Source organism: Pongo abelii, chromosome 6, assembly GCF_028885655.2.
Source record: "Pongo abelii isolate AG06213 chromosome 6, NHGRI_mPonAbe1-v2.0_pri, whole genome shotgun sequence".
NCBI lineage: Eukaryota > Metazoa > Chordata > Mammalia > Primates > Hominidae > Pongo > Pongo abelii.
Genome location: NC_071991.2, coordinates 115,021,347 through 115,034,609, shown reverse-complemented (window position 1 = coordinate 115,034,609; position 13,263 = coordinate 115,021,347). Strand labels below are relative to the sequence as shown.

Below are 13,263 nucleotides of genomic sequence, written 5' to 3'. Positions count from 1 at the left end.
TGGTCAAGATATATGGGGCAAACAGTCATTTTCAGTCTTGTAGCTAGCAAGGGCTTGATTTAGGCTGTTAAACATGGATAGCAGGAAACAGAATAGAAATCTCTTCATTTCTTTCCAAATCTAGCATTTCTATAGCAATTGTCACCATGGTATCTTGATGTGTTTTGACAGAAGAAATTTCACTTTTTGAAAAATGTGGTAATGAGGGAAAGAGAAACTCCTTCTATACTTAAACTCCAGAGGCATTTCCTTAATAAAGAGCTCAGAAATGTGTGTATATAGAACAGAAATTCCAACATGGTCTGACCCAACTAAGGGCTGTTGGGGTTTCTTAGTGATGAGGCTGTCTATATCCAACTGAAAGAACCCTTGAATGCGAGGGCTGGAAGGTAAATCAAGCCCATAATTCTACTTGTGTAGCTCTTTTCAGCATTCAAGCACTTGTCCATATTAATCTCATCTAATCCTCACAACAACCCTGTAAAGTGAGTATTGAAATTATCATTCCCATTTTATAGAGACAAAACTAGACTCACTGAAGATTAGTGACTTGAGTCAGGTCACAGAGAAATCATACTCAAACAGGTCTTCAAGACCAAGTCCCTTGGACTTTCACCATACCAGTGTTTTCTGAGTTTTCCTATTCAGACTTCTGTGGAGCATGAGGATGCCATTTACATAGACTACCAGATGAGTGGCACCCCCTGGAGTTGTGTAGTGTGGGTGATTCCGGGCCCTGCAACATTGTTAGAAAATGTTTGCATGTAGGGTACACCGCAGGCATAAATAAAACATGGACAAGCTTTGCGCAATTCATGATGGGCTGGCTGTGACTCTCCTTTTTCTCAGACCCATTACAGCTTGTTCAAAATCAAGTGAATGAGATGGTACAGAAATGACCTTGAATCTTGTAGGACTGAATGATCATGTCCTCCTAATATTCATATGTGAAGCCCTTACCCTGGATGTAATGATATTTGGAGAAGCCTTTGAGAAGTAATTAGAGTTCGATTAGGTTGTGAAGGTGGAGTCCTTATGGTTCTACTATTAGTGGGTGGCAGAAGAGAAAAATCTTTCTCTCTGCACATGCACCGAGGAAAGGCCACGTGAGGATGCAGCAGGAAGTTGGCCATCTATAAGCTAGGAAGAGGGCTCTCACCAGGAACCATATGTGCCAGCATCTTGATTTTGGACTTCCGCTGCATTTTTTAAAAACCTCTAACTTAATACTGCAGCGTTTCTTTTTACCTGATGGCTTGTGTTTCACAGCAGCGTTTAAAGCCTGCTTGTGCAACTTAGCTGCATACTGTATTCTAGCTATGAAAAAAAAAAAGTAAATCTTACTTCAATTTTTGCCAGTTGTTTCTGTGTTAAAAAAAAAAATCACACTTCTGCTGGGCAGGATTTAGAGGTTTATTATCAGTCTATGTGTAAAGTTCAAAGCAGACTCAATTTTGCTTAAGGGAACATTGTAAAGTAACAATTCTTGGTATTTCATGTATCTTATGATCCATTTCAAACCATAGAGAATTACACCTTTGTGTGTCTGTTTCAAGAGACAAATTTGAACAACTAAAACGTCTTTAAAATGAAACAAGTTTAAGAAGTCTCAAATAAAACTTGAATTTTCTGTATATACTCCTGTCAAATGAAGTAATTTCCTGTACACCTCTTCTCTTGCAAACTGGTCCTGTATCTCCTTTCATTTGACCTAGATCTGCTATGAGACCTAGAGAAGGATCGGGACAGCTTGTGATTTCTCTCCCAAGACAGTGGTCCCTCTCTTCTCCTTTTTCTAGAAAGGAACCTGCTCCAGCTGTGAGAGAAGCTTCTCCTTCTTGGAGATCTGTGGTGAGGTGGCCAACTCCTTCTATGATAATCATCTCGAGGGTGAGGACCCAAGAGGGAGATGGGCCATGATTTCTACTTCTTACTTTTTTTTTTTTTTTTTTTGCCATTTGACAGTTCCACTCCTTTTTTTTTTTTTTTCTCTCTTTTTTTTTTAAGATGGAATCTCGGTCTGTCGCCCAGGCTGGAGTGCAGTGATGCCATATCTTCTCACTGTAACCTCCACCTCCCCAGTTCAAGCGATTCTTGTGCCTCAGCCTCCCAAGTAGCTGGGATTACAGGTGCCATGCCTGCCACCATATCTAGCTAATTTTTGTATTTTTTAAAAATAGAGATGGGGTTACACCATGTTGGCCAGGCTGGTCTTGAACTCCTGGCCTCAGGTGATCTGCCCACCTTGCCTCCTAAAGTGTTGGGATTCCAGGCGTGAGCCACTGGGCCATGCCAGTGCCACTCTGACATGGTAGTCACAGAGTGTTCTTCCATTGAGCTGTCAGACAGCATCAGCTGCATCTCGGGGCTCTCCAAATTCAAGAAAAGCAACCCACACACTTCAGAATGGTCTGTAGTAGCCTAAAGCCTGTTCCAATTTGGTCTTTTTGCCATTGTTTCAAAGACTACCTATATAAACTTTACCGTCCAATGGACGGGAACCATGATGTATTTCCAGATCTAGGGAAGGGGTTCCCACAGCCTGGGTGCCTACCAGTACTGGTCCATGGCCTGTTAGGAGCTGGGCAGCACAGCAGGAGGTGAGTGGCCATCAAGCAAGCAAGCATTACCACCTGAGCTCCGCTTCCTGTCAGATCAGCCACAGTATTAGATTCTCATAGGAGTACCAACCCTATTGTGAACTGAGCATGCAAGGGATCTAGGTTGCGGGCTTCTTATGAGATGCTAACTAATGCCTGATAATCCAAGGTGAAAGAGTTTCATCCATGAAACCATCCCCCACCCACCCCTGTGAACAACTGTCTTCCATAAAACTGGTCCCTGGTGCCAAAAAGGTTGGTGACTGTAGATTTAGGGTAAAAATGTACAGGCTCAAATCTACACCCTCTGATTCATCTTCCCACTTCCCTCTGCCCCAGCACCCACTGATGCTCTCACTCACCCAGCAATCCACAAAATGGCAGCGACTTTCCAATTTACATGATTCATCCTGAGTTTCTCTATTAAGACTATTGTAAGCACTTATTGAGAGTTTTAATATTTAATCTAAAATCATGGAATATTTGGTTTAAAATTAAAATTTATACAAATAGCCTTGTTGGGACTGTTGTGTAGTTGTAGAATCATTTTTATTAATTCAACAAGTTATTTGTTTCTGAAACTCCATGTGTATTAGAGTGATTGTTAATTATTTAATAGGTATATGAAAAGCATGAAAATGGTAATAAGAGCCAAAACTTACTGGGGGCCAGGTGCTATTCTAAGTGCTTTAAATGAGTTAATGTAATCCTCTCAACAACCCTGTAGAGATAAGAGCCATTATGATTACCACTTAACCAAAGAGATAACTGAGACGTAATACTTGTCCAAGGTCACACAGCTAGAAAGAGGTTTTAATAATGTAACCTTGAATTTAACCACTACTCTAGAGCATGCAACCTGAGTTGTATTTGTTTGGAGGACAGAGCATTTGGTGATCTTCTAAGCTTTTTCTTACTTAGCATACCCTAATTGGCCTATCACATCTAAATTTTAATCTCTCAAAACAAATTAATATATTTAATATGTACATTTTATAAACATGAATTTTTTTAAACATAAACTTTTTTAAAAATTAAAATTAAATATTTTCATGTTTACTAACCTCTCATAGTGCGCATTTATTTCAATTATAACTTAAGGCAACAGGCCATAAGAGACCTTGTAGTACCTGGGACTGTGTCATAGTAGAAGTTACAGATATGTTTAAATCTTGATACAATTGTCGCAGATATCTCAAAATATAATTTACAATCATGGGGTCTGGTGTAGTGGCTCACGTCTGTAATCCTAGCACTCTGGGAGGATGTGGCAGGCAGATCACTTGAAGTCAGGAGTTCAAGACCACCCTGGTCAACAAGATGAAACCCCCCTCTACTAAAAATCCAAAAATCAGCTGGGCATGGTGGCAGGCACCTGTAGTTCCAGCAACTTGGGAGGCTGAGTGGGAAAACTGCTTGAACCCAGAAGCTGAGGTTGCAGTGAGCTGAGATCACTCCACTGCACTCCAGTCTGGACAACAAAGAGAGACTCTGTCTCAAAAAAAAAATTACAAATATGGAAACTTCAAAATTATATTAATTATGGAGTTCACCACTATATCTTATTTACTATGCTAATAAAGAAACACTTCCATTACTACATTATAAATTTGTTTTTTATATGCAGAATTTTGATCACTGGATTTTTATATAATTGTTTCCTTTAAGAGCTTATGTGTTTTATGTAATGTATTTAAAACATTTTTCTGAGAAGAAATCCATAGGCTTCACTGCAATGTCAAAGGGGCTCATGAGAGAAGGTAAGAAAGGAGTAATATTTACTTGAACCATTTAGTCATCTATCTTTCCATCTATCCACATATCTCTTCCATTCAATTAATCTGAATAAACATTTCTTGACTGCCTGTTATGTGTTGGGTTCAGTGTCAGATATTACAAGTGTAGAGTTAATGTTCTTACAGACCCACCAATCTTCATTTGACCTTAAAGTTCAGAAAATCTGCCAAAAGTTTTCAGAATGTACTAGAATCTTCACATTTGAGATGGCTTTGTTCTATATGTATTATGTATTATATTTCATGAATGCAACGTGATCCTTTATTGCCAGCCTGGTTTTTCATGTCGACTACAGATGAGGTAGCGGATTCGTGCCTGGGCTCTATTTGTCAATGGCAAATAGAGAGTCTAAGCTAGGTTCACCCCACTCCCAGGATACAAAAACAAATAATACAGTCCTGTTTATAATCCAATTAGGTAAGGAAACATTAGGAAGTTTTGTTATAAACACTCTCTAAAAGTAAGTGTGGTTTTCAGTTCTGGTTATGACAGAGAAGCTAGTATTGGGCCAACTCTCCTACTGTAACAACAAAGTGGAACAACATATATAAAACAACCGTTAAAAGGCATTGGCAAGCCATGAGCACAGACAGGACTTTAGAAGCTATGATTCCTTTTTTTTTTTTTTTTTGAGACAGAGTCTCCCTCTGTTGCCCAGGCTGGAGAGCAATGGTGTGATCTCGGCTTACTGCAACCTCCGCTTCCCAGGTTCAAGTGATTCTCGTGTCTCAGCCTTCCAAGTAGCTGGGATTACAGGCGTCCTCCACCATGCCTGGCTGATTTTTTGTATTTTTAGTAGATGCAGGATTTCGCCATGTTGGCCAGGCTAGTTTCAAACTCCTGACCTCAGGTGATCCACCTGCATCAGCCTCCCAAAGTGCTGGGATTACAGGTGTGAGCCACTGCGCCTGGCACTAAAAGCTATGATTCTTGAGGGAAGAGCTAGGATGGGAATGGGGCAGTTGGGGAATAAAGATGACTTTTACTGGGCTAAGGAGATAGGGCTCAGGCCTTGGTAGCTGCCCAGGAGTCTTGGACTTGAAGGAAGAAGTTCCAAAGGAGGAAGACACTTCAGAAAAAGAGCCCGAAAAGCATGCATGCAATTTCCTCTCAAAATTAGGCAGAATTCTAAGCTGGGCCTGTGTGGGATGAGACTCTAAGACAACCGGCAGAAAACAGCATCTCAGTGACTTAGGAGCTAAGCAAAAATTTCATAAACAGGACACAAAAAACACTAACCATGCAAGATAAAGATAAGTTGGATAACATTAAAATTAAGAACTTACGTTCTGATTACAAGTTCATGAAAATATTTTTCTTCTAGCAGCTTTGTTTCTTTATTGCTCATGTTTAAATCTACAATTCTGGCACGGGCACAATGGTTCATGCCTGTAATCCCAGAACTTTGGGAATCTGAGGTAGAATGATGGCTTCAGCCCAGGAGTTTGAGATCAGCCTGGGCAACATAGTAAGACTCTGTCTCAACGAAAAGAAAAAAGAAAATAAAATTATCCAAGTGTGGTGGCACACACCTGTGGTCCTAGCTATTCAGCAGGCTGAGGTAGGAGGGTCTCTTTAGCCCAGGAGGTTGAGGCTGCAGTGAGCCATAGTCACATCACTGCACTCCAGCCTAGGTAGCAGAGCAAGACCGTCTCTTAAATAAATAAAAATAAAAATAAAATAAAAACACAAAAGTTGCCGGGCGCAGTGGCTCACACCTGTAATCCCAGCACTTTGGGAGGCTGAGGTGGGCAGATCACCTGCGGTCAGGAGTTCGAGAGCAGCCTGGCCAACATGTGGAACCCCGTCTCTACTAAAAATACAAAAAATTAGCTGGATGTGGTGGCAGATGCCTGTAATCCCAGCTACTCAGGAGGCTGAGGCAGGAGAATCACTTGAACCTGGGAGGCAGAGGTTGCAGTGAGCCGAGATCGTGCCATTGCACTCCATCCTGGGCAACAAGAGTGAGACTCAGTCTCAAAAAAACCCCCACAAAACTATGATTCTGGTTATGTTTTCTTCTATAGGTCTAAAAATGTTTCTGTACAGAAAATAGAACAATGCAATGTGGTATTTCAATATGGGGTGCCTTTACCCACTATTCAAAGTCAGGTAGTGTTTAGCAGGTTCAGTTCAATTCCTAATCTGCTGCCACCTCAAATTTTAAAGTCTGGGAGTGGGGTTCCCCATCACCATTCTAACGGCATCCATGGCCACATTGGGTGAGGATGGAGGGCTCGTCAAGGCAGAAAAGTGTCAAGCAAATGTGTTTTGTGAATCAGATGGCATGGTGTCCTTTGGATTACCAATTGTCAGGCGGTGGAGGCTGCAAGCCAATAAAGTGAGGTCCTTAACAGATGTCAAAGGGAGGAAAAAGTAGTGGTAAAATACATCCCAACTGAACTGATTCTTAACAAAGATGTTAATGCTGAAATGGATAGTGAGTGAGGTTGTCATGATGATTATGATAGTAATGACCAGTATGTGGCTATTTATCTTTTGCCATAAGAAAAAAAATTTATTGTATTGCTAGCATAAAACATTTTCAGTAGTTAAATTTTTCTTTAATTGCCAGAATAAAACATTTCAAGCTGCTTAAACCTTAATGATGGTTTGTTAGAAGTATTTTTCCTTATTATTCTACAAGTAACTTCACCTTCCCAGAATGAAAATAGCAATACCAATGCTTTTCTTTCCTTCAGTTCTTGAATCAAGTGAAATAAATTAATCCTTCAAGTCTAGCCATGACATTGTTTTATAAATATTATAAATTAAATTATATTGTATACTTACTGGTTAAGTGGACAGCCCCTACTATATCTATTTATATATTTTCAAATAATGTCATCACATTTCCAGGTGATTTTTAACTAACCCCAATTAATTTGGATTAATAAAAAAAGTCTTGATGGACAAAAAAACCCCCCACAAACTATTGTCATCAAGTGAGATTTGGGGCAGGGTAAGGTGATATTTACATCTCAAAAATTCCAAAAGTATTTGAAACTCTATTAATTTGGTATATGACAATTGATTATGATTGTCTAGGAAGTGTTAATGTATTGGTTCATTTCACAGTTTGACACAGGAGCATTACACATGTATAGCTTTTCTCCTGCTTTTTGTATCCTAAGTAAACCCTCACTGAGTCAATCATAAATGCCATATGCATATTTATTAAAATCAAAAGATAACATCTTTGGTGTTCTTATTAATTCTTCGAACACTAAATTTCCTTTTGTGTTGAACAGTGCATATCCCCAAGTGAAAGAAAAATCTCAGCTGTGGTTTTACAGCTGGATCCACACTTCTAATCAGAGGAGAAAAGGGCCTGATCTCACAACCTATTTATATAGTTTTTAAACTTTCTAAGATAAATGAAGCTCCACTATAAGTAATGCCTAATGGTATAAACACCCCTGCTTTAATGATTGCCTAGTAACTATACACTGCAGGCTTGTGAGGTTGCTAAAGAGGCTGAATAAACAGAAATATTCAGGTCCATTTCCAATTCAGGTGGATAAGGGGCAAGAGCAGGCCAGATTTTTTTTGTTAAAATTGTTTTTCCATAATGGTTTTGCACTAAAACATCTTTCTGCACTAAAATTTACTCTTGTAAATGACTTCTGCAGATAAGCATCCAAACCAACAAGTAATGATTTAAAATGTAAAAACCATGCAAGAGAATGGAACCAACACTACCTCATTGTTTGGTATTGGCTGGTTTCTGTTCTTAGAGTGACTGTACTGGGGGATGATTTTCTTAATGTGGCTCTAACCTTGCAGTCAAGTCTTATATTTGGACATTATTTCAGCAATTGAATGAACAGATACAGTTCCCAGTTAAAGGTTGTATTAGAAGGGGCTGGGAGTGATTATGATAATTATTTATGTTTCGCTTTGGCTTGCTTCCTACATAGCAGATTTAATTCCCTAATTATGTTTTGCTTTAGCTTAGGTAAAATTAGCTTGCATTCCTTTGGCACACACCAACTGCAGTTGGTGGGGGAGGCCTTCCAAAACCATAGATTGTTGACAAGAGTGGCTAACTAGATTAGAATTAAATTTACTGAGTAAAATCCACAAAAAGCCTGAGGCACATGTAGATAATGACAAGCTGACTATGAGGGAATGTAGTTAGGTCATAGGAAAACTTGTTTCTGGCAATGGACACTCAGAGATCATCTGTGGAGTTCCTGACGTCAAGATTTGGGGCTTCCTAGGTTGGTCACCGTGCTGCAGACAGGGACAAGCATGGTCTGCAATATTTAAATTGTATAACTATAGGCTTGAGGATACAGTCAGAAATGATTTGCTACTCAATAATTTTGTCATTTGGCAATACTAAGACATGATGACATATGGTTTGCTCTTTGGAATTAACATAAATGTTGTCATTTGACTGAAATGACAGTCAAATGACGTCTCTTACTCCATGACGGAAACAGTTTTAGGTTCTGTGTATATTCCTTTATCTTTTCACATGGAAGTAAGCATCCTGTTGTATCATTATGTATAACTCTCTGGGTTTTTGGTTTAGTGGGTTGGAGGATGTGGCTGATGAAGCCAAGAACATGGTTTAATCAGAAAACCACTTGGCTCCCAAACATCTGTCTGCATTCCCACCTTTAAGAACTCATTTCCCTGGTCATTTCACCCTTAGAGCTATAGCTCAGCACAAATACCTCTATTCCAGGGTTCGGAAAATAATCACCCTCAAATTCTTTAGTCAGTGGGTCATCAGCATCATTGTTATGATCCAAAAACAGGATGTAAATAATAGTTTTCTCTATTTGCAATATATTCAGTATTACTCCTTCCATTTTAATGCCAAAAGGAATTTACTGATTAAGACTCATGATTCATTTTTGTTGTAGGGATTTATTTTCCTCCTGTTTATACTTCTATCTGTCTCCTTTTTTACCCTGCCTTTCAGTAATTTTCACTGTAGCCCTGGGATATCTTTTATTTTTCTTATTAATTATTATTATTATTTAGCTGTTTAATGAGGCTTCAAAAGATTTAATTTCTGGAGCCATCAAGTCAATACCCTTTCACATCTATTTGCTTTGACTGTAATAGAGCCTGCCTTTGTGCAAAGAAAGTCTTAGAAAGAGTTAATTTGCAATAGTAGCAGAGACTAATTCTCAAGAGAGAATTTAAACCAGCAAGTGTCCTCCTGGTGGAGAAGCAGCCCCAGGCCAGGCTGCTGGTGAGGAACTTAACTCCTAGTGTGCCACTTCTGTGCAGTAGGTGAGATCCTCAGCCAACCTTCAACAGTGCCGGTTTTAAGGTGGAAACAGAATGCTGTCAATTCTCCTTCCAAGGTACTGGATTTTGGTGGTTAGAGAATGTGGTGTCCTGTGATTTTTATCACTGTTCTATTTATTTTTTCTTCCATTTCACAAAAACAAACAAAAAATGATGGGCAGGGGGGTGGGTAAGGACTGATGTCCTTGTGACATGATCCTGCTTTAATTGTATTTAGGTGAATACAAGCTATTTTTTTCCCAATGATTTTTTTTTAATTGGGCTGCATGTATAAAAGGGATTTGCTTCCCAGAGATGGTGTCATTTCATATTTCCAACTCTTAAACCTGAGCAAAATTTATTATTATTATTTTTTTTCCAGAAGTTTGCCAGTTAATTGCTTGAGAAATATTCAACATCAGAATCAAGAAAATTGATTGCCTTGCAATGTGTGAAAGTGCATTTTGAAAAGAACAAGGAATGCCCTTGACTTTAAATTTTTCCTATCAGTTTGACACCTAACTTTTACTGTGCAATGGTTTTCTTTCATCTTAAAGAAATCTAGTTATTCTAATATTGAGCAGTTTTAGAGAGTATACTTAATAAAGGAAAGTGGTATAATGAACAGGGATGGATATTAAAGGGATAAGTGAGGGAGTAACTATCAGAGCCAATAAAAATAAATAAATAAATAAATAAATAAGTACCTGTACTCACAGGATAACCTGGAGATGATTTCTAAGCCTCTGACTTTTAGCCCCAGAGTTCTAGGTAAAGTTCTTTCTTGACCTCTCTTCTGAGAGGGAACTTTTCACAGTTTATTAATCAATCTCTTTCAGGGTATTTGCAGAAAAGATTTTCTCTGCCCTGGTTTGTGTCATATTTGGGTCTAATTTGGAAAGTGGAGCAATTAAAGAGTCAAAACCTTTCATTAGGAGCCTGCCATTAAAAAAAGAAGAAGAAAGAAAGAAAGAAAGAAAAAAAGGATAAAAAAAAAAAAAGCTTTGATCCGTAACCCTTGGACTGAACATTCTAGTCATTCATCTTCCAAAATTTCAAGTGCAGGATTTGGTTGTGGTTTGATTTTACGTCTTTGAGACACAGCTTGAATGTCTCAATTTGATTTTATGCATTCGACACATTTTTAGGGATCTGCTGATTTGGGAAGGGCTGTACCATATGGTCTTGGTGAGGTGATAGATTTTCACATTCTGGAAATTGGCAGCAAAGGGTAGGAACTGAATTAGATGTGGAAAGGGAAGATTAAGTGTTTGGGCCTAATTCACTCATCTCATGAAAAATCTTCTGAGACGTGTAATTCCCATAAATATATTTTTACAAATACGGCTTTTGTTTGGTTGTTTTTGGTGTATATGTACACGTGTCCTCACACGTAGGGAGTAATTTTTTAAAATTCTCTCAAAAGTAGAGGACATGACATTTAGCTTTTAAAGCTATGACATTTAACACTTCTCGGTTAGTCCTTCAGGAGAGATCTCAGACTTAGGGGGGTCATAGAATATAAAACAGCCCGCTACATATTCCCTGAAAAGGAGATTGTATAGAAAGTTAAGAGCTGAGGGGCTGGTGCCACGTTCTAAAAGAAAACAGGACAGACAAATCGTTTTCATCTGAGAATTGTTTTTGGAGAAACACTAGAGTCAACGATAGACTAAATCAGAGCCAGGTGTGTATATACATAGGGAGGGTAAAAACACCCTGGCGGCAATGAAATTTAAGAAAGAGCAATTTAAGAAGAAAGGGGTGCCCTGTGTGATTCCTCGCGGTGGGATAGAGGGAGCTGAAGTGTAGGATTTTCCCTGATCTTTCAGAGAATTCAGATTCAGGAGGCCTGACATTTAATCCGGTCTGTGCACGGATTTCTCCGGCTTGGTGGGGGTTCTGCGGCATGGAACGCTCCTCGGGCGCTTTCTGCCTTCACCTCTTCCGTGGTCTTTGATCCCCAGTCCCCGCGCAGGGCCGCAGCGGAGCCAGGTCTTGCGCCCATTTCTCGCACCTCCAGGAGCCCGCGGCTGGCGCCGCCGGGCGCGGGGCGCAGGGCGCGGGGCGGGACGGAGGCGGGGCGCTCCGGCGCGCAGCGGGTTAAGCGGCGAGGGCGGCGGCGAGGGGCGGAGGGAGTGCGGCGGCTCCCGGCTCCCGGCGCCCGCGTCCCGGACAGCAGCGGGTTAAGCGCCGCCCGCGCGGAGACGGCTGAGTCCGGAGCCACGGCTCCGAGCTCGCATTCGGATCCGCTAGAGCAGGAAGATGGCGACGGACGGCGCGAGCTGCGAGCCCGACTTATCCCGGGCCCCGGAGGACGCGGCGGGGGCCGCGGCGGAGGCGGCGGTAACCGAGTTCCCGGGGCGGGCGCGGGGCGAGTCTAGACGCGGGCCGGGGGCGGCGCCGGGGTCCCAGCCGGACCCGGCTCCGCACCCCCGGGGCGTTCCGTAAGCCCGGGACTCTCCGGTGCCCCTTCATCGGGATGCCCACACGGCGGAGGCCGGGGGGAGCGGAGGGGCCACCCGGGCTGGGGATCCCTCCTGTCCCTTCCACGCCCCACGGGAAGCGGCCCCGGGTCGCCCGGTTCTCCCAGCTCCCTGTCTGCGTCCAGTGCGACCCCTATGCCCACTCCCTCCGCTGCGGTCGCTTCTGGCGGGGGCTAAGGCTGGGACGTGTTTCCTAGCGAATTTGACCCCCCCATTGTTCACCTCTAGGTGCGCGCGTGGTTGCAAGCGCGTGTCTCGGGGGTGCCTGGTACCGCTCAGCGGACACGGGAGAGCAGCTTGGGGGAGGTGGGCCATCGCCCAGCAGGTGTGGGGATGCCCATTGTGTGCATCTGGTCCTGTGCCTTCAGGAGGCCCACTGGGAGAGGGCCGTGTCCAGATGTGGGCGCTGCTGCCGCTGAGGCCAGCGCTTTAGGTCCTAGCAGCCTGCTGCCCCATTACTTGGTGGTGGTGATTGGGGTGGGGTGGATGGGTTGGTTCTTCCCGAGGCGATGCCCGGGAGAGGTGGAGGTTCTGCACCTGGTTTCAAGACATTGTTCTCCTTCTCTGGAGTCTAGAAGCCGAGTGCGCTACCATTCTTGATTGGTCCTTACTTTCACTCCCTGAATATCCCCGTGTAGAGACTCGCTTGTGGTTTCCAGCCTCTACCTTGGGGAAGGGCTGGACCCACATTTCTTGGGTGGAAAAGGTTCTCAGTGTTTGGGAAGCAGCTTCGCAGGAGCTGCAAGGAGCTGCAGAGAAAGGCAGATCTGGGAGCGCCTCCCACTCTTGGCCCGATCTGGCTGCTCCCGCCGAAGGATGGGGTGGGATGGAGCGAGCGGGGCGTGGACGCCCCCCTCTTCCTCTCAAGACCTGAGCAGAGTCCGTGCAGGAGCGGGAGAGGGCAGAGCCGGGCGTAAACAGCGGGGGCCGCTTTAACTTCCTCCCACCCTCTGGAGGTAGGGCTTTCTGGAGAGGGAGAGGAGAGATGTGGTGGAAGGTACTTGGGGTGAGAGGAGCTGAGCCTGGCAATGGAAGGAGAAACGGAGAGGGGGAGGAGGACTGCTAATTTCCACTTGTAAAACTGGCAAGTTTTGATTTGAACTCTTGGGAAAATTGAGTTTCCATTCTTT

The 13,263-nt window shown here is 42.6% G+C and overlaps 1 protein-coding gene across 1 annotated transcript in view; it reads left to right on the top strand.

The window, feature by feature from the left end:
* The first annotated feature begins 11,820 nt into the window (after window positions 1-11,820).
* Window positions 11,821-13,263, top strand: part of CTTNBP2 (cortactin binding protein 2) — a 168,473-nt gene continuing 167,030 nt past the window's right edge. The window contains 1 exon segment of the mRNA NM_001168555.1: window positions 11,821-11,993. Within this exon segment, the coding sequence (NP_001162027.1) occupies window positions 11,913-11,993 (81 nt within the window). The 5' untranslated portion in view covers window positions 11,821-11,912.